This window comes from Ambystoma mexicanum, chromosome 10, assembly GCF_040938575.1.
Source record: "Ambystoma mexicanum isolate Mex_15411 chromosome 10, UKY_AmexF1_1, whole genome shotgun sequence".
In the NCBI taxonomy this organism is placed as follows: Eukaryota; Metazoa; Chordata; class Amphibia; order Caudata; family Ambystomatidae; genus Ambystoma; species Ambystoma mexicanum.
In genome coordinates this window covers 99,014,244-99,041,727 of record NC_090932.1, presented here as the reverse complement: position 1 = coordinate 99,041,727, position 27,484 = coordinate 99,014,244, and the positions used below count along the sequence as shown (strand labels likewise).

The window sequence follows — 27,484 nt, the reverse complement described above, 5'->3', positions numbered from 1 at the left end:
GGGCTTGACTCTGTACTTAGCTTTTTCTGCATTCAAATAAACTCTACAGCACTTCCTGCTCTCACTCTGCATTTCTCCTTCTGCTTCTGCTGATGCCTGTTCTCCGTGTCTGCTACGTGTCTCCAGCACTCAAAAGCCTTCTCATTGGAGCCAACGTCTTCTCCTGCACTCCCACACTGAATAGTGCGGTTGACATCTTTAAATGTCCCACATACAGGTATTCCTGTAGAGCTATTCTGCACATTGAGCTTCAGGCTTCTGTTAACTTGGAGTAACTCCATCCTCTTCGTCTCAGTACTTCAGGGATTATGGGAGTTGGAGTCCATAGATGTCATCAGACATTTAGCATTTAGGTCTTTTTTTCCCAGTGGTTTTACATGAGGACATCTTCACATAAAGGTATATTGGAAGCAAAAAGGATTCTGTTGGAGCTTTGTGTGTCTAGGTCGAAGATGGGATTTGTGTCTAGGTCAAAGATGGGATTATGACCTGAGGGATATTGAGAATAGGTTTCTTTACTCAATCTACAAGGGGGAACCAAAACTTGACAGTATGCCATTAAGGCTTTGGGCATTAGATGGTCTTCCTCAGGGAAAAGGGGGGGGAAGGGGGTACTGCATCTCGTCCAATTAAGTCATGACGTCCCCCCAGTAGTTATCTCCTCCCATGTGATCCTGCCTCATGTAGCAGCCCCGAGGGTAGCGACTACCTTACCCTGGCCACATCACATGGCAGGTGGTCACCTCCATAGAATCCGTGATGACTCCATTGGATTAATCACAACTCTCGTCATGAGCTCTGTGCCATACACAGACTCCATGTAAATCACTTAATGCACTTTGTGCCCTAAACTGTCTCCATGTGGTAAGCTTATACCATCTACTCTACACGGTCCATAAACTCATGTGTTAGGTGCACCACATAATTTGCTGCTGTATGTTTTGTCGTATAGCATCTTGATTTCCTTATGGACGATGTGCTCTGCACTCAATCTTGTTGCTCTTTGCCCTTCATTTGCCCCTGTCAATGTCCCTATGCCCTGTGGGCACTACACTGGGTTCCTGTCAGTCACTGCGTTTAATCTCTGCCTTACACTAGGGTCTTCTATCCATTTCCCTAAACGCTGATGCTTCTTTTCAAATCTGCTAATTGGTTGTCGGTTGTCCCATTCTCCTATCTCTTGGCCAGTTCCTTCTCATGAACTCTTGGCCTCTCGTCCCCGGAAGCATGTTTGCCGTCTTAACTATGCTGTGTCGTCATGTTGCTGAAGTAGTCTTGCGTTCCCTTTCATAAATTACTCGCATGTGTTTCTCAATTATTTTGTTTGAATTAGTCATCAATAAAAACTAGCATATGGTATTGGCCTCATTCCCATTTGTTCTATGAAGTGCCTTTGGACAAAGCACTAAATAAAGGAATAAGTAGAAGGGTAAAGCATGCCGATAGTCAATGTCAACATAAACATCAGTAATACTGCCCTCCCCTTCTCGGAGATACTTATGAGACAACAATTACAAAAGATGTGGGGGCGATCCATCTTTTGCAGCAAATGATTTTCCGAAAAGAAAACACTGAAGTCTGGACCACAGGTGCAGCTCCACTCATGCCCTACTGTGCCCTCTTGCAAGCCTTCCTGGGTTTGCGTGCCAACCCATTTCCCAGCTTGGATGTTAGATTTGCTTTTGCTTACAAGCCTGGCCTACAGTGCCATTTCCTTCTGCCTATCCAGCTTTGGACAGGCTTTAAAGCCTGCTTGCCCTATGGGTGTCATTTTCCAGTCCCCGATGCACAGAACCAGTAGCTGGAATGGCTATGGGACTGTTCTGTTATTTGCAACACAAGAAGATGACCATCCATGACTTAATCATGCAGAAGAAAGCTGTTACTTTTTTAGAACCTCTGCTTGTGTATGTTTCTGAGAAGTCAACCCTGGTGGACCTGCAAAGATTTGCCACAAATGTCTAACCAACCTCTTACTTTTTACTGAGACTGAGCAGTAAGTCTAAGGAGATCGGACCTTTGGTATAAAGTCCAATTAGCAAACGCACCTAAGTATAAACATTCAGATTTCATCTATGAACACTGTATTGTCCAAGCACTGAAATAGAAGTAAAACCACTTATACACACATGGTTTGGTGTTCAAATTAGGACAGATGCTACACTTTAGAACGTACCCAATTTTAAGGTAAGTACTGTTAAAAAACCTGAAAGGAGCGGGGGACATATTTTTACACATTTTGTCACCAACCTTATAATATTTCAGGCAATACCAGTCCAAGATTGCTAAACTTATTCGATCCAATCCCTAACCTAGCAACAAGTGTTCATCAAAATCAAATCACGTAAACCAGTCTAGGCTTCCGATACAGATGTTTCAAATGTTAGTCCTCCTAGCCACACACAACATCCACCAATATGCTTACGACACACAGCTATACCTCAAGATCGAGTCCAAGGAGATCCATAGGCTCAGAACCTGCCTCTCGCTGAGAGTCTTGGATGTCCAGTGCACACTTGAAGCTCAACCCCTCCAAGACTGCATTCCTACTCCTTTCCAACAACACTGAACACCCAGACATAGACCTGGCCATCAACCATTCACACCCAAGCTCACCTCCTGCGCCAAGTCCCTCTGTTTCCACATTGACAAACCCCTCTCTTTCAAGACACACATAGCTAAGAAACTCAAGATGGCTTGGTATCTGCTCTCCCTCCTACGAAATGTCAAGTCTTCTCCCTCCTGACAACTTTAGATTCACTGTTCAAGCACTAGTCCTATCCCACCTGGATGAGGGCAATGCACTCCTCAAAGGCCTCCCGTCATCATCCTTTGTGCCCCTGAAGTGTCCTACACGCAGCTGCACGCCTCATTAAGGGTCTGTGCAGATACGACCATCACCCCGGCCCTCATCGACCATCACTGTCTCCCACTGCACACACAAATCACCTTCAAGATTTGCTGCGTCATCTCTAAGGCAGTCGCCCTCAAGTCACCTCGTGTAGAAACTCTGCATCTCTGGTGGACAGTGCACCACGAGAAGCCAGGACACGTGCAGACTGTAATTCCGCTGCTGCAAAAAGGAAAGGACCAGAAAACAAGCCTCTCTGCCTACGCCCCAAGACTATGGAACCTCCTCCCCGTCCCCATGCTCCTACTATACAAAGAATAACTAAAGACCCACCAGTTTCTCCTCCTCAACACCCCGGCCATCATGTACCTCACACCATCTTACTCGCTAGACGCCGCCTGCCCCTCTCCTCCCCACCACCCTGGAAAGCTGTACCCCTCATCTGTCCCCCTCTGTATCCTAACCCCCAGTGTATATCTGTTGGATTGTTTACACTGAAAAGCGCTCCGTTATGCATCTAATTTTTTACACCGCTGTAAAGCACTCTGTTTTGTTTCTGTATTGGTGTATACCTCTGTAAGTTGCTCCATTGCTTCTCGAAGCTAGGTCGTCACTCAGTAAATACCCTAATAATAATAGTCCGATTTCTCCCATGTGGAAGGAATAAAGAGGCTCAATGTGGTTGTTGGTACTAGTCTGCTTTTGAAAATGCATTTCCTGCAAAGTAAAGAAGAAACTACCGATAACATCCATGTGGGCAGGATACATCATCAAAGGCGAAAGTAGCAGCAGAAAAGGATTTTACACCCTATGCTATCCAATATGTTCAAGGGGGACATTAAGCTAGGTACGCACACTACCCCCTCATACCCTGAGCAGAACAAATGACCAACCCTAGTTAAGTTCCATTGTGGACAGCTGCTCTCACCATAGGTTGCAGCATTGGTGGTCCAAGGAACTCTGAGCAGAGGATTGTTCTTCTGACAAAAATATCAGCTGGTTCCAGCGGTTCCAGTCTGTCAGCAACCTAATAATTCCAGATGGACACCAAGCAGGACTCGAGCTAAAGGTTGAGAAGGTGCTCTACTCCCAATCCCACAATGTTTGAGGGCCTACAGTTTGCCAGAGTTGTGATGAGCATTTGGATTATTCCAACAAAGAGCTTGCAAGCATAGTGTCTTGGGTCCAGTAGCATTCCCTTGTCCAGGGTCCACGAGGAGGGTGTACTATGGGGTCTTAGCAGCAGTCTGAATGAAAACCAGGCAACGGGAGATGTCACCACTTTGGGTGCAATGTGCCAGCTAATGGCCTGCGACTCTTCAAAGTTCCAGGATGATGGCCATGGCTATGTGGGACCCTGAATTGCATGGGTTGGGCCCACCAGTTCAAGGGAGGGAGGCACAGTGGAAGTGTGTGTGGTAGTGTGTGACACAGTGCCAAAAGCACCTCCAGCCCCCAGGTGTCCTGAGAATAGGACTGTCATGGCCAGCCCTGCACTTTTCTCAAACTGTCTGAGAGGGCAACTAAATAGGAACTACCTGGTCCCAAATGAACAGCGTTTTCGGGACTGCATCTCCTAAGGTGCATTAGGTTTTTAAATCCAAAACCCGGAGCAGGTCTTCAGCATGTGGCCCAGGACCATGGTTGCCTTTATCATTTGTCTTCCATCCTGAACCCCCAAGTCCTCCACCACCAGGACTGACGACGCAAGTGGCCCCAGCGATTCTAAGAACTCTGAGGTTGGTTAGTTTGCAAATCTGAGTACAGAAATTAAGGGAACATTACGCTTATGCAATCCTGATGGGGCAGCAAAAGTGTTAAATCCACTCCCTTGCACTACATTTTACCAGTTGTGGATTTCTAGTATAGCATTCCGTCCACCCAGGGTAGCGTTTAGTGTGATAAGTAGATTTCCCAAAAGTGTGCTTTTAAAAGACATTTTACTTGTCATTTGGGTGTAGCAAAATCTTGTTCTGGGGAACTTTGAGACTCCTACCCCCTCTTACCTGGCACTTTGCGATGTTAGATGATTACTTAACTCTTAAGGAGGCACTGCTCAGGTCATGTGACTAATAATTAAGCCTTTATCATGTTTCTTCCCCACTTGTACAGCATTGTTTTTGTTGGTGTTAATTGAGGGTTCTAGTTTTTATTGTAAAGCGTTGTGCAATTTCCCTTTGAGTGCTACTGTGTAGAATGTATATGTATTTAGTTGTGTGCTTTAGTGCAAAGTATCCTTTTAACAAATCGGATTCTCGGTTCCAAGCAGCGCTCAACCTCTGGGTTATTTTTCACTTTGATAAGCAATCGGACCAAATAAGACTAGTGCGCTTTCAAATACTCTAATTTATTATTGGTTCCTTGAGCCAGCATGTGTTTCAAGCCATAGCTCTTCATGGCGCCAGACCAAATAACCTAATCATTTTCATTCATGGTTCCAATAGCTCTAGTATTGGTAACCATATGTGTATTAGTGATGAACATTAAAAACAAAATCATAAATGAAAATTATAATCAATAAACATAGATCAATAATATAGTATGAGCATATAAAATCATAAAGCTCCCAATGCCATCATAAAGTAAAATGATTAAAGAAAGGCAAACAAACTAACCATGAGACAAAAATATAAGGGAAACATAAAAATTATATGGTTAGTAAAAATCAACTTGGATGGATCTAGTTTACAAATGTTTCAATTTTAATAACATGAGAATTTTAACTAAACAATTCACTTCCTTAGTGATCGGAACTTAACAAAAAATTGTGACCCCCAAAAAGACAGAGTACACCACCCGTGCCGTGTCCGAGCTGTTTAGAGCCATCCATATGCATTATCTTTGAATTCATCCTATTCCCAGTTCTATACATGCTGTTAGCAGCCCTAATGTAATGCTGTTAACTTAAAAGAAGCTTGGTTCACTCCCCCTTCCAGTTCCCATTGCTGTTCACACACCTTGGAAAACAACTAATAATCGTGCTGCTACTAAGCCTAAGCACCCAAATGTGTAACTCTTAATACCCCATATTTTAATCACAACTCTAAGTGAAGTGTTCTCGCTGCAAAGTCCTTGTTTGGTCAGCAGTATAATACAATTATTCAAATACTGCAACACAGAAAAACAAAGAATATATTTGTGAAATAAATGCTTAAAATGAATATCTTAAAATGTGCTTCAATGGATTGCCTTCTCCCGCAGATTCCTCATCTGATAGATGTCCTCATCCAGCTCTGCTGCTCGGAAAAATCTGACCAGTGGCATAGTGGACCTCGACTCAGCCGTCGATCCACCTTGCTCTGTGCTCGATCGTCGGCTCTGGACGTGGCATCAGCGATCGTATATATACTGTTAGGGAGAATTATCTGTAAAGGATAATTTCCCAAACCTAGTGAGTCCCCCAGCAGCTTTGCTGGATTTTTGGGGTTTCTTTTTTTCTCCTGCTAAGAGTGAGACTCTTTTTCCCCCACTCTTAGGCATGATTTGAGAATGTCCTTTGACTTTGTAATGTGTTTTATGGGCTATGGGGTCTTTTACTCCATAGGGCTTCATGTGTTTGTGGTAAGTGTGTTACACAGCACCCTCAGTCCAGTAACACAGGGGTGTCATAGTAACCCCCCAAACATAGACTCCATACCCTGGGACTGACTACTGTCCCTTGAAACACTTGTGTATAGGCGCGTTATAAATGCTATATCATATCATATATATCAGGGCATGTAAAGTCACCATTGACTTTACTAGTCTTAAATTGTGAACAGAACCAGTACAAACCATCATATTGTGGAAGTACTGGTAGGGGTAATTGGATTGCCCCTGGGTCTGTTTTTCGAGGGGGCACTGTGCAGTCCCCCCTCGTCGAGTTTCTGGCTGGTGGCAGTGGTTACCACGCGAAATATTCCACCGGAATATTTCCTATGGGATTTTCCCATTCATTTTAAATGCACCACTTTTTTGGTGCAATGTTAACGATACCGCTGGGTTATTTATTTAATATTAATTCCCCGGTTGGTTCTTTTTGCCAGGACTCGGTTTTAAAATGGCATTTCTGTTTGCCTCTGTAACTCCAACCCAAGTCGAGTCCTTTGTTCCACTTTTGGTGGGCTTCTGCCACTCTGTCTGGGTCTACAGGCTGTGTGGGAGGGGGGGAATAGGCACCCTGGACTGAGTTGCCTCGGCAACTCAAGTCGCATTCTTGTGTGATTGGCCCAGTGGTGAGCCGCCCGGCTCACCACTTAGCATGTTTGAGTGACAGCTAGGACTGGTGAATGGGGGTTTTCTGCATAAAAGCAGGGCTTTGGGGGCTGGAACGTCAGAAGTCGCTACAGGACCTAAAGAATCCGAAGAGGGAGAAGCTGAGCTGACCTGCAACGACGACACCACCGGCGGAGCCCTGCTGAACCAACTCACCACTTCCCAACGACAGAGAAGATCTTCTTCCTGGAGAGTCTTCTTCCTTTGAACTGGTGGGGTTAACCAGTTCGCCCTCTTTTCGCCTTCATGGATCGTCTCGTGGCCGAATTGCCCGTGCCAAGCACCCCGGCGGCCGGATAGCCACGCTTCACCACTACCGCGAATAAAAGGGTAGTACCATTTAACCGGGAAACTCCGCCGCTGGTTTCTTCCCTGGCAGTGCAACAACCTCCAGCTTTCCTCCACTTCGAGATCTTCTCTTCCCCTGGACGAAGCACTGACTTGCACCCGCTGCCAGGAACAACTCCCCCCGCTGGAGCTTTCTCACCATTTCAGGTACTGTGTCCCGCCTGGTCTCCCTTGCAATAGACTGTTCAAGGTGTCCCGTAAATCCTGGACTCTCTATCCTGGGGTGACCTGGGACCTGTTAACTAACTTTTCTGAACTGATCCAACTCCTTTTTGAACTATCGGCAAAGACTTTTAAAGTGTACTTCAACTGTGTGACCTTGGGCACATTCCGCCTTGCTCTCTCCAAGAGTGGACCTGGCCTATGAACATTTTGCTCTACAGTAGACCCTGCCTTTCCTGACTTGTTGTGGTTCTTTTAAAAGTGCTGGTATTGTGTGCTTTACTATTTCTGCCTTTTCCCTCCCCTTTTTAAATAATTATTGGAGTGCCATCTTGGTTAAGCGCTCACCTCTGTGTTGATAATAAGTGGTGTTCTTTTCCTAAGACTTGTTGAATAATTAATCAGGGAGGTGTATACATTTCTAGTGACTTTGCTTGAACTTGCTTGACATATTAGTGCCAATGTATTTTTACAAGTGTGTTTTTAAATAAATAATTATATACTTTTATACCAAAGCTTTGGTCAGTGTTTGCTTGTGCTACTGTATTTTTGTACCCAATGTGTATACTCTATATACTGCCTAACTCTTCTTGAGGGGAGTCTGACTGCTCAGCCACAGCTACCAGGTAAATCTGGGGGGTACAGACTGCTACCAATTGGGTTTACTGCCAACACCTGTAGTCTTAAACTTTTTGCAGTGGTCCCTAAGGGAACTGCACAGGTTTCTGCCTAACATATACCACGTCACTACGCCCGTACCTCCGTTCCTTTTTTCTGCGTGCTCGACACACTGCTCTGAGGCACACAGTGTTTTTTGACGTAATTTCGTCAGATTTGTTCTTTCTTGACCGCAAGATGTCTGCGGCTTGGATTTCAGGTTTTAAAAGGTGTGCTGACTGCCACTCTATAAAATGTCGGTGACCGACTCACACGACGTGTGTGGTGCCTCGACACGGGTCACGATACCAAGGGGTGTGCGTCGGTGTGTGAGCGGGCAGCCAAGTTTGCGTTGGCCCGACCACTGTCAAAATCACCTGCACGGTCATCCGTATGGTCCTCTGATTCCGAGACTGAGGGGCCTACCCCCGAAAAAGAGAAACATTGGCATAAGACGAAGAAGCGGTCTCATTCGAGGAGTCACTCTTCTTTGTCGTTGCATAAGAAAATAGGCACCACAGGCACCAAAGAGATTCCGACTCTTTGTCGGAACGGGGTAAGCCATCGGCTGGGCCGACCACTCTACAAGAGTGTGATGAGTTTAAAAGCCAAATGCTAGCGATGATCGAGAAGCACGCAGGTGCGGGTGCACGCCCCCCTCCAAGCATCAGGCCTCTGTGGCAGCAGGAGCTCTTGGTGCTCCAGACCTCACGCTGGCCCCGTTGTCAATGACATCGGCATCAGGAAAGCCTTCGGGCTCGACAAAGAAAGGCAACTAAATGGCTGGGCCTTCACATGCGCCGCAGGGTTTCGGCGTCTCAGACGCCTCCTCGTGCCCAAGTCCTGTTCACCGACAATTGTTACGTCAAGGGATAATCCCTCGGCTCTGTCAATCAGCGACAGATCTTTTGTCCCGCTCTCCCGGACTGATTTCTTCGGTTCCATGGCATCCATCTTTGGTGCTGATGGTGAAGATGACCAAGGTGACGTTGATCCTGTGTATACTGGGACAGCGGTGCGTTCACTATTTTGACAACCAAGCAGATCTGTTGTTTGCTCAAGTGCTCCACAACACCAGCAGGCTGGACACATCAGCAGATGTGGATTTACAGCAAATCCAGCCTTACACCCGCACCCATGTCTAATTTCAGTCACTAGTGGATGGGGTGGTTGATATTTTAGGGCTAAATGCTGCGGCAGTGTCAGCCCAAGGATATGAATTGACAGACATCCTGAATGAGGGCCCAGTTACTGAGACATATGCCACTGAACACAGCGATCACCAATCCAGTAGCCTTGTGGCAGCATCCCTGCTCCATTCCTCTGTTCAGCTCCACTATGACCAGGAAGTACAGGCCGGCAAGACGAGACCCGCCATTTTTGGAGTCTCAGCCTTGTCCAGAAGGTCTTGTTGTACAGGCAGCCAGTTTCCACCAGAGCAGCCTCCTCAACCTCCTGACAGGTAAAGTAAGAGGATTGATGCAATGGCGAAGAGGGGAACTTCCAGAGGCCAGCAGGCGGGGGCGGCTCTGCCCTCTAAAATGCTTTGATTTTTTTCCCCTCCCGCGACATACTGGATGGTGGACGGCTGTCGGAGCATTGGCCCCAATGGTGGGAGACTACCTCTGACGCCTGGGCCCTGGAACTTGTGCAGTGGGGCTATTGTCTGCTCTTAAGGAGACCACCGGACAAACCCCCACCTCCTCCAAGCCTACCGGGATCGGAGCTTGAGCCCTGTTGTTCAAGGGTGCTGTGGAAGAGATACCTCGCAAGCAGAGATGATCGTGCTGGTATTCCCGGTACCTCCTGGTACCCAAGAAGGGAGGAGGTCATTGTCCCATTTTGGACCTCAGTGCCTTGAACAAGTTGCTGAGGAAAGACAAATTCAAGATGGTGACGCTGGGCGAGCTTCTCCACGCTCTCGAATTGCAGCACTGGATGGTGTCAATAGATCTACAGGATGCTTATTTCCATGTGCCGATACATCGCAAGCACAAGAGGGTCCTGACGTTCCACATAGGGGACAAGCACCATCAGTTCAAGGTTGCTTCCCTTTTGGTTGACCTGCACTCCAAGGTTCTTCACCAAGCTCATGGCAGTAGTCGTGGCTCACCTCAGGAGATTCCGTGTCCACTTATTCCCATACCTGGACTGGCTGAACCAAGGGAAGTCGGCAGGTGGGTTTTGTCCCACCTAGAGGACACCTGCTCTCTACTCCAGAGAATGGTCTTCTCCCTGAACTTGAAGACGTCCCATGTCATGCCGGTCCAGAGGCTCCAGTTCATCGGGCAGTCCTAGACCCCTGGGTAGGGAAGGCTTTCCCTCCTGAGGAGAGCGCCTACAGCATCGTGCAGATGGTGAACCTGTTCCGGAATCGCACCACCTTACCAGAGGCTTCCTTCCTCCACCTCTTAGGCCTCATGGCCTCCAGAGGCCAGGCTGCACATGAGAACTCTACAATGACTCCTTCGGTGTCCGCGGTCCCAGTACCTCGGAACCCAAATGGATTCCCTCAGGGTGTCCAGGTCAGTGGTCGACGGCATTGGTGGGCCAACAACTGCAATCACATTGCGGGGGAACCCTTCTGGCCTCTGTGGCCTCAGACCCAAGTGGTCACGGATGCGTCTCTGAAGGGTTGGAGCGCTCACTGAGAGGACTTGCTGGTGAACGGCCTTTGTTCAGCAATGGTACCCAGGTGGCACATCAACAGGCTGGAGTTGCGGGCCATCAGGTTGGCCCTAGTTGCGGGCCATCAGATTGGCCCGGAGGGCTTTTGCCCAGTCTCAGAAGGGGGAATCATGTCCTGATACTGACGAACAATACAGTGGCCATGCACTACCCGAACAAGCAAGGTGTTGCGCGTGTCCCCGCCCCCCTTTGCAGAGAGGCGATGCAGCTGTGGTTCTGGCTTTTGGAGAACCAGATCTTGGTCTTGGCAGGTTTTAATTAACTTAAAACTGGAGACACCGGACCCTCACGGACTGCAAGTCAATCGAAATCACAATATCGGTTTAGCAATACAGAGAGATAAATAGCTGTTTTTGGTTTATGCATAGCTGCACCTCAGTGCATAGAGACGTTGGAGCCTGTTAAGTAATGCAGGAGCAGGCATACATTTAGTTTAACTTAGTCAGTGAGGGTCCCGTGTGTCCGGATTTTAGACAATTATAGAGCGTAACACGGCTCCCATAGTGTTTGTTGTTTACTGAAGATTTTTCTTTTTTGATGGTTGAAGCACTGTGCGTGCTGGTATTTCAATGTAATCCATCTTCACAGAAGTGCTTGAGTTTTGCCGAGCGTTGTCATGCGCTTGGGAGTGTAAATGAGGGTTACGTTTTCGGAGTCTGCATTTAGGCATTGATATTGGCTCCAGATTGGAGGTAATTATGCATTTTGGTGCAGGTTTCACAGGATCTGTATTTAACGCAAGCTTGCATTTGACATTGGTGTGAAAGATGTGATGGAATATAATTACCTGCTCTAGTTTGCACGAGCAGCTGAGATAGTCGAGCGTGTATGTGCGCCACAGAGTTGGTAATGGTGGTGCTTAAATTAGACTCCTGCTCGCAGGCTTTTAGGATATATGGAGTACATCGAAGGCCATTTCTAAGGTACAGAACATATTCTAAACATGGCAGAATGTAAAGCATATTTTTTAGATATTATTCATTTTAAGCATTTATTTCACATAGTTTTTCTTCTGTGTTGCAGTATTTGAATAATTTCATTGTACAGCTGATCAAACAAGGAGTTTGCAGTGAGAGCAATTCAATTACAGGTGTGATTAAATATTGGGTATTAGGAGTTATGTTTGGGTACAAGTGCTTGGGCTCAGTAGCAGCACGATTATTAGTCATACTTTTCCAAGGTGTGCGCACAGCAATGGGAAATAGATGGCGGGTGTGCCAAGTTTCTTTTTTTTTTTTATTTTAAGTTTAGGGATTTTTATTTATTCATTGAGCAAAAGATAAACAGAACAGTGACAGAAAATTACCATGACCCTGAATAAAATGGAATCAACAACAGTGAGATATATATATGACTGAAGTATCTAAAGCACATTGGAAAAGGTATCGTATATGCCATTGAGTCTATTTAGGCACCGGTTGGTAATCAATGCAGGTCACTTATACATTCCCATTATATGCATATAAAAATCATGGGACAAAACAGGGGAGACAGACAAGAGACCACAGGACACACTATGGAGGGGAGAAGATGGGTGCATCGTGAGTTGTAAAATATGCTTTCGAAATTCATCAATTCATAAATGCAGAAGATGAATGCAGCGATACATGCATGTTGAGAATATAAGAACAATGTTTTTGAACCATGAGCCGACATATTATGATAGTCTAAATAATTAATGAAAGGGGCCCATTACAGGTTGTTGGAGCAATTTGTCCAAGTAAGAAGCCATGCAATGTTCCCTTCTATACATACAATGCTGCCAAGAAAAAACATTAGTTAAAAAGTAGAATCTGAACTTTAAATATGAAGGTTTTGGGTGATATTGGCCAATGTGGTCTAGGATTAGGGCAGTTTCTACAACAGGGACCACTTATTGTCATCAAAAGTGGTGCAACAGTCATCTTCCCAATGTATCTGAACCTTCCATTTCAGTCTTGGTGATTCTGCAGTGTTCAACAATTTATACAATTATGCAGCTTTGATATTGGGAGTGGTGGAGAGCAACTGTAGCTTTGTGGCATCAGGTAATAAGACAGTGTTATGAGCTAGAAGACCATCAAGGCATGCATTAATCAATGTGTTGTAAAAGGTTAGATATGACAGGGGTAGAGAGAAGGAACTTCTAAGATCTTGAAATTATGTTATGATTTTGAATGATTTGGTCTATATATCTGATACCTTTCGTAAGCCAGATCTTACAAAAAAAGATTCTGCTGTTGAAAGTGACTGATTTATTATACCGGAGATGGGGAGAAAGCTTTTTGGGGGGAATTTGATTGATGGGAAGAGGGATGTTCTTAAAGCAGATATAGAAACTTTAATGGGGTCAGAAAGGATGGATACTGTGTGAAGATTAATAAAAATATCAGCAATATCATGAGGACAGGCAATTTGTTTTTCAAGTGTGCACCAGGATGAGAGGTCCTTGGAGTCTGACGAAGAGTACCAGAAGCTAGTCTGCTTAAGTAGGAAGGCCTGATGGAATTTTAGTCTAGGAAACCGACTCCTCCTTGTTCAAAGGGGGTTATGAGTTTAAGAGCAATTCTTTTAATTTCCTTTTCCCCAAAGAAAGCCAAGAAGAATGGAGTTAGTGGATTTGAAAAATGTATTAGGAAAATGAACAGGAACATTTGTAGTATGTATAAAATGATGGGGGAAAGCTTCATCTTAATAGTGTCCAATTGCCCCCTCCAGGAAAGGTATAACTGAGACCAGGTGGATGTAAATTCGGAAAGTCTTTTCATTAGAATGTCGGTGTTGATTTTAATAGTTCTATTAATAGAGGGGCCAAATTGTACACCAAAGTATTTAAAGGAGTCAGGGCACCATTTGAAACCATAAATATCTAATTAATGTTTAAGACCAAAAAGAATTCAACGGCAATAGTTCTGATTTGTCTTTGAGTTTGTAACTCGAGACTGCCGAAAACTCCTGCAGGACAGCTAACAGGTGTGGGAAACGTTTTTTAGGATTCTTCAAGAGGACGCGGATATCTGCATATGCAGCGACCTTGGACTAATTAATTCCTATGGAAATACTGGGGATATTTTTGTTTTACCGGATGAGTTCCAGAAGAGGTTCAAGAGATAGTGTGTATATATAGGATGGGGGGAAAAAAGACAGCTCTGTCTGGTGCCTATATGTAAAGAGAAGTAGGAAGAAGTTTGACCATTAATGAATATGGAGGATTTTGGGTTAGAATAGAGGAGTTTTGCTAATGAGATAAAGCCATCGCCACAACCATGCTATTTTAGTGCATGGAACATGTAATCCCAATTGACACGATCAAAGGCCTTTTCTGCATCTAGTGCAATGGCTGCATAGCCCTGGCGGTCATTTTTATCTCTGGCAGTGATGTGTTAAGGCATTTAGAAAAAGTCTGGCATTCGCTGAAATGTTTATGCCCTTAAAGTCACCTAATTGCTCAGGTTTAATCAGTGTGGAAAGGTGTGATTCTATTCTGTTAGCTAATATTTTGGCAAAGATCTTGCTTTCTACATTGATAAGGGATATGGGCCTATAATTTTTAGGAAAATCAGGATCCTTCCCTGACTTAGGAAAAAGGATACGAATGGCTTCAGAAAAGGTACCTGACGAGAACTCTAGCGCGGCATCTATGGCTACCGAGGCAACATATTCTATCAATACGTTGTCTGAAATATCAGTAACGGGCAGTGTATCAGCTGACTTCATGTTACCTGACTAACGTCAATCAGCAGAATCGTCCCTGTTTGTTGGTTTACAGAAATCATGTATATCTGAAATTCTAGAATTGGATTGCTTACGCACACAAGCTATTGATTGACAGGCTAACGGCTTCAACCCCCCATTTGTTAGCACTTTTTTTAACCATTTCTGCCTTTCCTACGTACATTTGAGCAGAATTCAGCATGTGCGTTTTTGAGATATAAAGATGAATCATGGTTAAAACGAGTAGCACTTGCAAGTCCTAGATTTTTACAAAAGGCAAATGAAATACAGTATTCACGGAAAGTTGAAGGGCTCGGCTCGCCAACTCACCAACTTAACTGCCAACTCCACTGAAAAGCATTCAAACAAATGTGCGTGGCCCGTGCTTAAGTGGTGAGTTCGGTGGTGGGCGGTGCTTGGAATCGGTAAAAGGTAAAGAGACACCAATGTGGCTGAAAATGGTGCTCTTAAAGTTTCTAGTTGTAATCCACAATGATTAAATATTCATTCGAGCACTGAAATGACTGAGTTAGCAGCATTAGATTACATGTCCACAGTTCCAGTTTGGTACGAGTTATTAAGAGAGTAGAGATCCTTTGAACGTACCATTCTGTCCAGAGTCATTCCTGCTGCCAACTGCACTGAACGCAATCGGGGGGGGGGGGGTGCAGCTTGGAAGCGGTAAAAAGGAAAGGAACAGCAATGTGGCTCAAAATGGTGCTCTTAAAGTTTGTAGTTGTAGTCCACAATGATTAAATATGCATTCAAGCACATTCAGTCTAGAGTCCTTCCTGCTGCCAACTGCGCTTAAAGCACTCAAACAAATGCACAAATCATACAGGAGGCCGTCTATTCGATCCCAGTATAAGATCAAGTCGACTAGGTTCTGCCACTGGGCTTGCGACAAGGGACTGGACCCCATGCCCTGCTCCCTGGACGATGTGTTGGCATTCTCCATGCTTCTGGCTCGTTCTGGCGTCCGGGTGGATACCAGCTATTAGGCAGCCTTTGGGGCATGCAAGAATTCCACGGAACATGTATTTTCAACAAGTGGTTAAGGCCCACCTCAAGGGGTTGTACAGGCTTTTCCTGCCGGTGCATAGGCCGCATCTAGTCTGGCATCTCAAAGGTGGGTCTGGCAGCCTTGCAGCGCAAGCTCTTTGAGCCAATGTCCTTGGTGGACATCCGGCTGGTGACACTGAAGACAGTGCTATTGGTGGCGCTCACCACTGCGTGCAGGGTCAGCGAGCTGCACACATTGTCATCGTGTCATTTTGCACACATCTGCATTTTTTGCCCAAGGTGGTCTCTCCATTTCGTTTGAATCAGGAAATCTGCCTGCCAGTGTTCTTCCTGAACCCGCAGTCAAAGGCAGTAACTGCTCTACATTCCTTGTACCTCAATAGTCCTCAAGTTCTAGCTTTCACAGACAAAATCCTTCCGGAAGTCTGAGGCATTGTTCATTACTTTTGGGGGATAATCTCCTTGCACCCAGGCTTCCATTACCCGTTGGATGGTGCAGGTCATCTCAGAGGCTTATACGGCCATGGACAAACCCATTCCTGAGGGAATTTGTAGCCATGGGGTCAAGGCTAAGACCACAGCCATCGCATTTCATAGGCGTGTTTCTGGAAATTTCATTATCAAGGCGGCTACTTGGCCACTGTGTCTGCCTTCTGTAAGGACTATTCCCTGGATGCCCACTCCAGGCACGATGCAGAGTTCGGTCAGGCAGTTCTGAAGAACCTATTTGCTTCGTCCTAGATATGAGGCAGGTTGTTACAGCTTCACCGTATGGTCTTGTTCGGTGGAATCACCCACAAGGATGAAGGAAAGGGGACGGGACGTATGACTAAAGTTACTCACCGTAGTGACTAGAGTACTCATAGTCCCCTTTCCTTCATACGTCCCACCCACCGTTGTCCGCTTGTTTACCAGGGTCTAATATATTAAGTGTAGCCAGGTATCTACGCATCTGATATGTTAGAAAGGGGACTGGGGTGAGGCACTGGAGGGTGGGGCCTCAGAGCGGGAGGCTAAGGGGAGGGACATTCCCACACCATGGGCTGCACCCAGCCTGCCATAGTAAATTTAAGGGGGAAGCTCAATTTCCTACTGCCAATGCATCTGGTATCGTCCCCGTGTTGGGGGACGCCCACTTGGATGGAGGAAAGGGGACTACGAGTACTCTAGTCACTACAGTGAGTAACTTTAATTTTTTGCTTCTTCATGGTTACTGACGCTTTTTTCTCTAGAGAATAGTAATGTGATCGATTTTTTTTTTTTATTTTAGCTTTGATCAACTATCCTTGAACTTCCCACTGTGAAAGACACTTTTAAGACTACAACAATGGCTATTAAACGAAAACAGTAGTTAAACCTTATTAATGAATTATGATACTTCATTTTTGCATTAATCAATTTAAATGAGTTTTGGTATTTTTTGGATTCTGTCAATTTGTTAAATGTAGTAGATGTCTCTTTTTTTTTTTAATCTTTTATGCTTCTATATGTAACTTTATAATACATGAAGAAAGGTGTATGTAAACCATAACGTCAAATAAAAATAATTGCTCACATTGAGGCCGACATTGGGATGTGATGGTACTGAATTCTGTGCCAAGTTTTCTTTTCTGGGGAGAGCACATGAGAGTAATGGGAATGGTTGTACTTAGTCCTGTGTAGTCTGGTTTAGTATAGTTTTGTCATTCTTTTATATTTCATGTGTATATGCTTATTGTCATCATTGCTCCTAAGCAATTGTGTAATTGTCAGTTTTTCTTTTGTTTCCCTCTTCACTGAATTTCACTTTACCTCCTTATGCCTCTCCCTGTCCTCCTTATGCCCATGTCTGTCCTATATTTCATCTCAATTCTGCCTTGTTTCAAATCAGTACACCTTTCCCCGCCATATCCTGGTTCTGCTACACCATCGTCTTACCGAAGTCCCACCCAGCGACCTGAGAGTTTCCTGTTCCGAGCTGCTGTGAGGGAGGAGGGGCGGAGAGGTAGGTGCCAATGATGCTCAGTGGACACTAACCTTCTAGAACTGTCATGTTAAGATAGTTGAGTTCATGTTACTTGTCAGACAAACCTACATCTTGTCTTTTTCTGGGAGTAGTCAGATTGCACACTGAGACTCTGAACTTAACACCTAGTGTCTGGTTCAAAGGGCACTCTTCTTGGGATCACCCATGCTTAAGTCTTGCTCGTCACTTATTACATGCTGATTATTTAATGAGGTCTATTCCAGTTGGAGTTCCACTGAGTTAATTTATTGATTTGTAGCAGACATGATTGCTTATGATAACCAAACAACAATACCATTTCATTGTTTGACTCTTTTGTGCAGCCGTATTTTCTTTGTGTTTTGGTTTACATTGCCGACCTGTATTTAAACAAAACTATAAAGTGCAGCAGCCAACACATGTTCGCTTAAATCTTTCTCAAGGATTTACACTTTTCAAACTGATAATTCCTGTGAGTTAAGAAAATATCTGCAGGATTGCCTCAATTGATTTCTCATGGTGACTTGTACAATCAAAGTAGAAGGCAGGGTGTAACCAAGGTGCAAGTGCGCTGTTCTCGTAAAACATGAGTTGGTCATTTGCAGCTGTGACAGCAAGGGAGGCACCTCTAAAAGCTCCCAAAGTATTCAATGGCAAAAGGTTTGTATGCTGTCAAGTGGCGCTGTGACCCTTGAATTTCAGTCAAATCAGTAAAATCTCCAGAAGAGTTTTCAGGGTAAATTCCTTCAAGGTGCTTTTAATTTTGAAAGTCCGGAAGAGCCGACACATGTTTCGACCTACACGGTCGTTCTCAATGCAACTTCTTCAGAGTGTGTCACTACTCCTTGTACGATGTGTAAATTCTGGTCATAATCCATAAAAGGTCCTCCTATAACGGTAGTGTCTGCCTTGTCCGGCGATATCGGATAGGCTTGTTCCTAATTATTGCTCCTTACAATATAATTGGCGAATGGTCCAAATACAGTTCTGATGCCTTGTTTGCCAAAGCCAGAAATTCCTGGCTTTCAGATAATTCTTCTGTATGATATAAGTGGTAGCAAGTACCCAATCATCTCAAATGTTATTGAGGTCCCAATAACCTAAAGGTGCTTGCTCGGAATTGATCTGCCGAAATCGACTTATACAATCAGCTTGTTAAACGGGGTCTGTCTGTGAACACCTGCAAAGAAACCTCATTTCTACACAGTGTTTTGTTAAAACTGCGTCTAAAAATATAGAAAAACCTAATCTGGTTTAGTTATGAAATGTTAAGCATAACTGATGAAATATGCTTCAAGGCAGCTTTCATAGAGCTGTGCCCTTTGGATTGAATAAATCCTTTATTGCTAACTGATATTACTAATGATGGCCAGTGCAATTTTGAATGTTCCCAGCTGTGATTATACTGTACCTCAACACCGAATTTGCAGTAGAGGTTAGATATTTTGGGGGTGGCGTGGTATGTGGGAACCCTTTTTTTTATTTTTCTTGTTACTTGCAAGTTCTGTTTGCCAGTCACATACTTTCTCGCACTGTGCAGTTAAAGATGATCTAATTTTGACTAAACAATAAAGATTGATTTTTAAAAAAAACTTATTTATACCCTCCAAACAATGTCCCACAGCTGTGTATCCATTCACTCATTCACCAGAAGCTGTAAGTGCAAGTTTTGTCTCCAGGCTGGTCTGGGAGTTCTTGTGACTTTTAGGCACCCTGAAATGTGGAAACTCAGGGCAGAGTGGTTGGCATATTTGGGGTTAAGCCAGACGGTGGACTGGGAAGACCAATCTGCATTTCATGTTCTCCCCCACTTCCACCATGGAGATGTTTCTTCTCTGCACTTTTGGGTTTCATGCAAGTTGTCAAGCAAGACTTTTGCACCAGAGGAGTTGATCCTGTTTATTTCATGTTTAAGTGACAGTTGTTGCCCTTGCCGAATTTAATGAAACAACTTGTAACTCGCATATTGCATTTCACACAGGATTATTAGAAAAAAAGGTTAAATGTACCTTTCAAGCCTTGTACTTAAAATAGTGGTAGCGAAATACAAGTTAACCCATGTCTGGGGTCAAAGTCAATATGATGCATATATTATTTGCAATTAACATGCCAGAAAAGATGCAAAAAATGTAATGTACAAAGCCAGATGCAACTGCTGGCAACTGCTCAGAGGATGAAAAGGGTGCAGTGGGGGACCTCTGCTGAGTGCGATAAGGCAACCAAACGGCCAGTGAATTGAGGATGCTAGGACACAACATGCAGGTGAAACCAAGCATGGTGTTAGCAAAGATTTTATTTTTGCTGCTTTCCTCCCAAAGTCCTCTATGGAATACCCTTTCTTTTGCTTTGTTTGCTTTGCTTTGTTTAGACTCCTAACCTGACTTACTTCCTTTGTCCTTTTGCTCATTGTTATAGGGAAACTGATATGTCCATACCATTTTCAGTACTCCGACTGTCTCTCTGTGAAATTCTTGTATTGTTACCATTGCACACATCACCCTAGGGTGAGGTGTGGTTAGGATACTTTGTATCCTTTTACCTTCTTTCATAATGGCTTTTTGGTTATTTTTCCAATGTGCCTAGGATGAGCTGGTGGCAGCATATGTTTTTCTACCAGGTTTCTCCACTTATACTCATGCACTTTTGCTTTTACCACAAATGGCTACTAAAGGTGACTTGCACCCCAAGATAGCCGTTTCACAAGGTTTTCACTTGTCCTGTGACCATACGTTTTTTGGCCTTGTTCCTTCCTTCTCAGGTCAGTAAATGCCATATATGGAATGCCTTTTCCCAGGGAAAGCTGCTACGTTCACGGGCAAAGGGGTTAGTTTGTGTGTGAGCCTGAATCTGGGGGCTTGGACTGTCTGGTCCCAGTACACATTCAGGGGTCTGAATGTCTGTTGCTGGGCAGATGTGGCCAGTCACTTTGGCCTGATTGGGTAGCAAATGCCTGTTTGAATAGTGAAGATCCTTACCATTGTTGGACTTCAGTATGTTCCCAGCCCAAATCTTGGATAAAAGGACTTTTGCGGCCATTCAGCAGATAGTTGGATCCAAGACCTCTTCAAAGAAGTGCATCCTGGGGACGACCCGAAGATGACCCCTGAAGCTGACTGGCATCAACTGCTGTCCCAGTGAAGCCCTGTTCTTCTGTACCGATCTCAAGGGCCCTCATCAGTGCTTCGACCCCTGGACTGGTGGGAATAACCAGTCTCTAGCCCTGCTAGAGGATCTGCGCCATTCTAAGCTTTCGGAAGTGTTCCTGAACAAATTGGTGGACTGTCCAGCGCTCACCTGTGCTACCTTGCTGCAGCCGTTGCTGTTCCGAGTGCATCCTTGGAGTTTGGAGGATCTTCAACTTGTGTAACTTGCTCCTGCATTTTCAGCCTTCTTGCATGAATGGAAGCTGTGCTGGGCCTGCTCCTTTGTCAATTGAAGATCACCCTTTGCTGCTGCACCGTGATGACTCGTGTTGCAACAATCCTTTGATCCCTGTAAGTGTCCTGAGGTGGCATGCTCACAGAAATCTTCATCTTTCCCTGTCTGGGTCTTCTACTGGAAGCTGTCTGGACTTAGCACTGCGACCAACCAAAATGAAATCTTGCATCTGAAAGTAACCACTGCACCTGCAACCATTGGGTCTTCCTCGACTGGACCAAGCATAGAAAATTGGGTCCCCAACTGATTCCAGAACACCAGTGGTCTTATCTGGAGAAATAGGAGTCGGGTCGGTAAGTTAACCTACCTGTTTGTCCCGCCTGTCCTCCATAGGGTTTCATTTGCGTAAAGTCCTGTCCCTAAATTACACTTTCCCGACTTGATTGGGTAAAGGCCTGGTCAATGATCCCTTCTTAGGACTACGCTAAGAACTGGGATGGAGTGATTTTACTTGCCTGAACTTGAACTTTGTGACTCATTAATCATAACCACTGGTATCACCACTCTTAATAAACCTACTTGTAAAGTATCTCCTATGGAACTGATGACGTTTGGGCAAAAGGCCGTAAACCATCTTAGGGTTGGACTTTATAAGAGCTAGGGAATCTGGTATTGGATTATCCTGAAGGTTCTTCGTACATACCAGTGTTTCACTGGTCATTAACTCAAAGTCTATTCTATTTCTCCTAAAGGTGAATGCATATATCTGTTTTATAGTGTTGGTGTGACAATATTTGTATGGATGTTTTACTTGCTCAGTGTTTATTTTAAAGGCCTAAATAACTATTATATGTATTTATACTTGCCTGTCTAAAATTATTGGCATTTCTCTGTGTGGACTCATTGTAGCCCTAAACCACACTCGCACCCCTTCCGAGACTGTCTTGCCACTATGCTACCTGCTTTGATTGGGTTTGGCTAGATTCTCAGTGTCTCCCTGTTCACCGCCCCCCCAGGGTTGATTTTGAAAACTTAAATAGCCCTATCTGTTGTACCCCAGAAGTGTTTTTGAGTGTCACCAGGAGGAATGTGCAAGCTGCTCTGGCTCCTTGCATGTTTTACACGAGAAACCAATGCAATAGCCAGATGGTGACTGGTCACCAGATTTAAGGGAAGTGATTCATGCCCTATGGTCGTTACATGATTGTTTGTGAAGAGTTGTTTTGCTGCTTTCCCTCGATAGATGTCAATAGGACACCCTACCTGTTTGCTATTGTTTTGAACCTTGCCTGACTTGTGGGTAATTGAAGCCTTTTTGCTCTGCATTACCTTGCTAAGCTTATCTGTTTTGGAGGCACTGATCAGAGCCTTTGACTATTGGAGATAAAATTCCCTGTTTGTTTTAATCTACGCATCGCCGTCTGTGAAGTGCTGTAGGGACACTGTGTCTCTAACTTTTTGTTTTTGGTACTTTTTGTAGTAATTGCATGATGTGTCCAGGTGGCAGCGGTTGCTTTTATGACGTTTCTTTTTAATATCGTGTGCACTTTTGCATTTTACCACTTAATGCCAATTAGACTACCATTTATTATTCTAAAATGGCCATGCCACGAGATTGTCATCTGTCCTTTGGCCATGTTGTAGTGCGACCACCTTCCTGCTATGGAGTAGCCAGATTTTCTATCTAGGGTATGCCCTTTCCCAGGTAAAGTTCCAGCTTTTGCATGCAGATTAGTGGTCTGTGTCCGTGGCAGGATGGGGTGACTGGGCGTGCCTGAACCTAGTCTATGTTTGTGCCAGAGTATGTCTGCTGCTGTGCAGATGCCTAAGATTGGACAGATCCTGCAAAGTTTGAATGGGTGCAGATCCTAGATAACTCCCTGCTTCCATATGTGACAGACCACATGGTAGACCCGGTACCCTGGTCTGATCCTGACCTGGTGAGAATTACCTTATTTGGGGGATGGGGTCGACAAAGAAAGGGGAGATGGAAGTGTAGCGATGCCCTACTTAAGGACGAGGTGACAGCAAAAATGGTCCAGGAGAACATAGTGGAGTACTTTGCCATGAACGACAACAGGGAGGTCAGCCCACACACCTTGTGGGACGCGTTTAAGGGGACAATACGGGGAGTCCTTATTAAAACATAAGCTCAAAAAAAAGGGAAGGGGAGGCGCAGGAAAAAACACTCTGCGAGAAAATAGCGGAAACTACAACCGGGCCGCATCCTGGACAGTCATATCTCCCCTGACCAAGTGATCGCCCTTGAGCAATATAGGACCCAACTGAAAGAACTTTTGCTAAATAAAACGGAAAGGAGTCTTCAGCTACTTAAACAAAAATATTATGAAAAGGGGGACCAAGCAGATAAAATGTTTGCGTGGAAGCTTAGGGAGGCCCAGAAAAGCAAGATGGTGAGAGCTACGAAAACTGAGACGGGGACATGATACCCCGAGTATGGGAATAGATTTTCGGACGTACTACGAGAAGTTATGAGTCGGAATTTGAAGGTGAGGACTCACAGATCGAGGACTTCCTTAAGGCGATCCCAGTTGCAGGACTGGCGAGAGGGGTAGTAGAGCATTTAGACGCCCCGATAGCGGGTGAGGAGATAGTTCAGGCAATCAAGAGAATGAAAGGAGACACCTCTCCAGGGGAAGATGGGTTTTCTGTGAAATTTTAGATGTTTCGTTCCACACTAGCTGCCCACCTGGCGAAGGTATTCAATGTGGTCCTGGCAGGTGACATGCTACCCGAAACAATGATGGGGGCAATCCTAGTGGTCATACCCAAGGAAGGAAAAGACCCCACCGCATGCTCCTCCTACAGACCTATATTGTTACTGAATACAGATGTTAAGATCCTGGCGAAGGTACTTAGTAAAAAGATGGAGGGAATTATGCCAGCACTAGTCCACGGGAATCAGGTGGAGTTTATAAGGGGACGACAAGGCTCGGATAACATCCAGAAGACCATGGATTTTATCCACTATGCACAAGTGTCAGATCTCGATGCGAGCTTGCTCTCGATAGATTCAGAGAAAGCTTTCGACAGAATCGAATGGTGATACATGATGCTACTCCTCCGAAAGATGGGATTTGAGAAAGTGGATAGCAGCTTTGTATTGGGCCCACACAGCAAAGGTGCAGGTGATCGGAGAGCTCTCGCCCCCGTTTAACCTCTTGAGGGTTACAAGGCAGGGGTGCCCCCTCTCCCCATTAACATATGCCCTTACAATGGAACCCCTCGCAATAGCCGTGAGAACACACCATGGTATTAGCGGGATACAAGGGGGCGAGGTAGTATTCAAGCTTTCGCTGTTTGCAGACGACATCCTGGGATATCTGGTGCACCCTCACAAACCCCCCGCCCCCTAATCTCTTTAATAGAAACCTTTGGGAAATGTTCGGGCTGAAAATTAATAAATCAAAATCCATGCTGCTCCCTATCAGAGCTTAAGACCCAATACTAGACCATTTAAACAAGCTCCTGGGGATGATTAGCATAGAGAAAACCTCGATCTGCTATCTGGGTATTCATCTTACTAGGGACCTCACAAAAATGACATTGGCCAACTATGACCCTATAGTGGCAGAGGTCAAGACGGATATCAAGCGATTCGGCCATGGTACGGATGCATGACAGCGGTGAAGAGGAACATCCCGCCGAGACTACTCTATCTCTTCACAGCCCTCCCCTCGAGAGTCTCTGACCAGACCTTTAGTGAACTCCAGAAAGCAGTCCAAGCCTTTATATGGCAGGGGAAAACTCAGAGAACTAAGAGAACGACCGTTACTCTCCCTAGGGTCGAAGGGGGCTTTGGTCCACCTGACTTTCGTCTCTACTTCTGGCCAGCTCAGGTACGGGTACTCCTAGAACACATGAAAGACGGTAAAAACACATATTGGACCTACCTCGAGGAGATGGACACACATCCTCTCAACGTGCGGGACCTTCTCCGGGCTCCACGAAAAACCATCCCGGGTAGACTATTGCACCACCCGAGCCTAAGGCTACTGTGGTCTATTTGGAGGGAGAGGAAGCACACTGATCACCACAGAACATGGCGCTCCCCACTGGTATCCCCGTGGGGCTCGGTAATCGGGCTGGGAACAACGGATTCAGAAACGTGCAGTATTGGTCGGACAAAGGCATGGAGAGGGTGGGACAGCTGTTCAGGTAAGGCAAATTCTTGTCATATGAGTAAGTGGAGTGGCCCTGGGCCCCGGAATGATATCCATATTTGAATATCTCCAGCTGAAGGGCATTCGTTGTGACCAAAAATGGGAGCAAAAGCTCACAAGAATGTTAACTCCTTTCGAGAAAGCATTAGATTCAACCGACTCTAGGAAGGGCATGGTGTCTAAATTGTATAAAATACTGAACACTAACAACCTCACAGAGAGGAGAGGGTTCTGTCATTATTGGAATGAACTGGCGGGGAATGTCCTCACTGAGGAGGCGTGGAAGGTGGTCTATAAAATATCCTCCCATGGGAATCTGTTCACGGCAGACATGGAACACAATCTAAAAGTCCTACAGGGATGGCACCGAGACCTGCTAAAGTTCTCCAGCATGGGGTCTGGCATGGATTCACATGCTCATGAATATTCCCCGTCATCAGGCTGGGAATCCTCGGTAAAGAAAAAACCAGTATCAGTTTCGTTTCTGATCTGTCTTTCGTAGTAATAACCAATCACTGGTCTCTGTGTCATACTGACCACAGCCAATGACTGCCCTCTACCTAAGCACCGCCTCTGGCAGCCATCTTCAGATTTTTACCGCACGTTCAAGTGTTGGGATCCTCGTGCTATTGCTCTCGAGCGTTAGTGCTATTTTTTCACGTTTTTTCTCAAAAACTTCGTTTTTTCGGTCAAAAGAGCCTCAAGCTCCACCGACTCTCCATCCGATCAACGGGGACCCGTTTCGGATTCGTCTGCGCCCCTCAAGGGTGAAGATTTCGTCGAGCTACGCTTTTGGAGGACTCCAGAAGTTTCTCAGGCCCGGCCATGGCCCAGGAGAAGGGAAGCTCGACGCCCGGAAAGCTGTTCAGGGTCTGCCCTGGATGCCAGCTGCAGAACGTCTTCAAGGAGGACGAACACTCTTTTTGTCTTTACTGCCTACATGAGGACAAGACGCACGTGGAGAAGAACTGTGCGTTTTGCGGCAACATGTCGGAGCGGACCATGAAGGACCGCCATCAACGTCTCGCCAACTGGCTAGAAGGGAAGAGCCCGTCCGGCGAGAAGAAGAGGAAGAAATCCGAGCGGTCTTCTAAGACCTTTGAGGACGCCCCGGCGACGGGGGTCCAACATAAGGCCAAGCACCGCGAGTCCGCTGGCACCGGGAGCGCCGAACAGTCGGGCTCTACGGGCGCCAGGCAGGGCGCACCCTCCCCGGCCAACGCTCTGGGTCGGGTAAGAGGAAGGCCGAGCACCCGGCGAAGCTCCTGGAGAGGCCCCGGTCGAGCTTGAAGGCGGAGGGGGAGCGAGGCAGTGTCCCCCCCCTCAAGGATAAGGCGGTGAGCGCACCTAAGGTGGTGAAGGCCTTAATCCATCCGGCCAAGCCCTCTATCGAAACTGTCGCGGCGGCCCTGGCTCAGCCTGTAGAGGCTACACCAGTGGTGGCGACCTCGGGGCTCAGAGTCTCCCTGCCACCTCGGAGGGAGTCCTCTTTTGTGCCCATCGATAGGACCCCCGTGAAATCCCCCGTGGGGAAGAAAAAGGGGGGGCAGGGCATCGTCGTAGATTCGGCCTCAACCTCGGAGGAGGAGCTGGTCGAGGTCTTAAGCCACGGCCTCGGCGTGGAAGAAGACCGGCCCGTCGGGATGGATCCCGACGCAGGTGACGACGACATCGTCGAGGGTACCGATGGGGCCCCTGATCGCCCGTCGGATTCCCCTCTGCCAGCGCCGCGAGACAATTCAGCGGCCATTTTGTTGGCTATACAGTCCTTATGCTCTGAGATAAGGACGAGACTACCGTTGCCGACGGAACCTCTCCCGTCGGGGGACCCAGAACCGGGACCTTCTGGTGTTCCCCCTACCAAGAAAAGAAGGATCCACCCTCCACCTCCTTTTCAGCCGTCGCGCCCCTTCCAGCCCTCCTCCCCGTCCACCCGAGGGGATGATACGGGGACTGACACGGCAGCGACGGGTACGGACGACAAGGTATACGACGAGGATGTACCGTCGTCGCCTCCCACCAGGGCTTCTCCGCCCGACGAGATTGGATCGTTCCACTCAATGATCGCCAGGGCATCCAAGCTTTTCCAACTCTGCCCTGAGGAGAAGAAGAAGGAAGGTTTCCTTTATCAGCGGCGCGAGGCCAAGAGGAAGACGGTCCTCGCGGTGCCTCTATTGGACGACATTTGGGATGAGGGCCTCACCCTCCTCAAGAACCCGTCCACGACGCCACCTAGAAGAGACCGGTATGAGAAAAAGTACC

General features: G+C 46.0%; 1 protein-coding gene across 6 annotated transcripts in view; it reads left to right on the top strand.

The window, feature by feature from the left end:
- The window catches only part of LRCH3 (leucine rich repeats and calponin homology domain containing 3), a 1,351,362-nt gene that overhangs the window by 1,131,170 nt on the left and 192,708 nt on the right, over nucleotides 1-27,484 (top strand). For all 6 annotated transcript variants that reach the window (XM_069617579.1, XM_069617576.1, XM_069617577.1 and 3 more), the window contains one exon: nucleotides 17,547-17,660. In XM_069617579.1, the coding sequence (XP_069473680.1) occupies nucleotides 17,547-17,660 (114 nt within the window). The remainder of the gene's footprint in view (nucleotides 1-17,546; nucleotides 17,661-27,484) is intronic.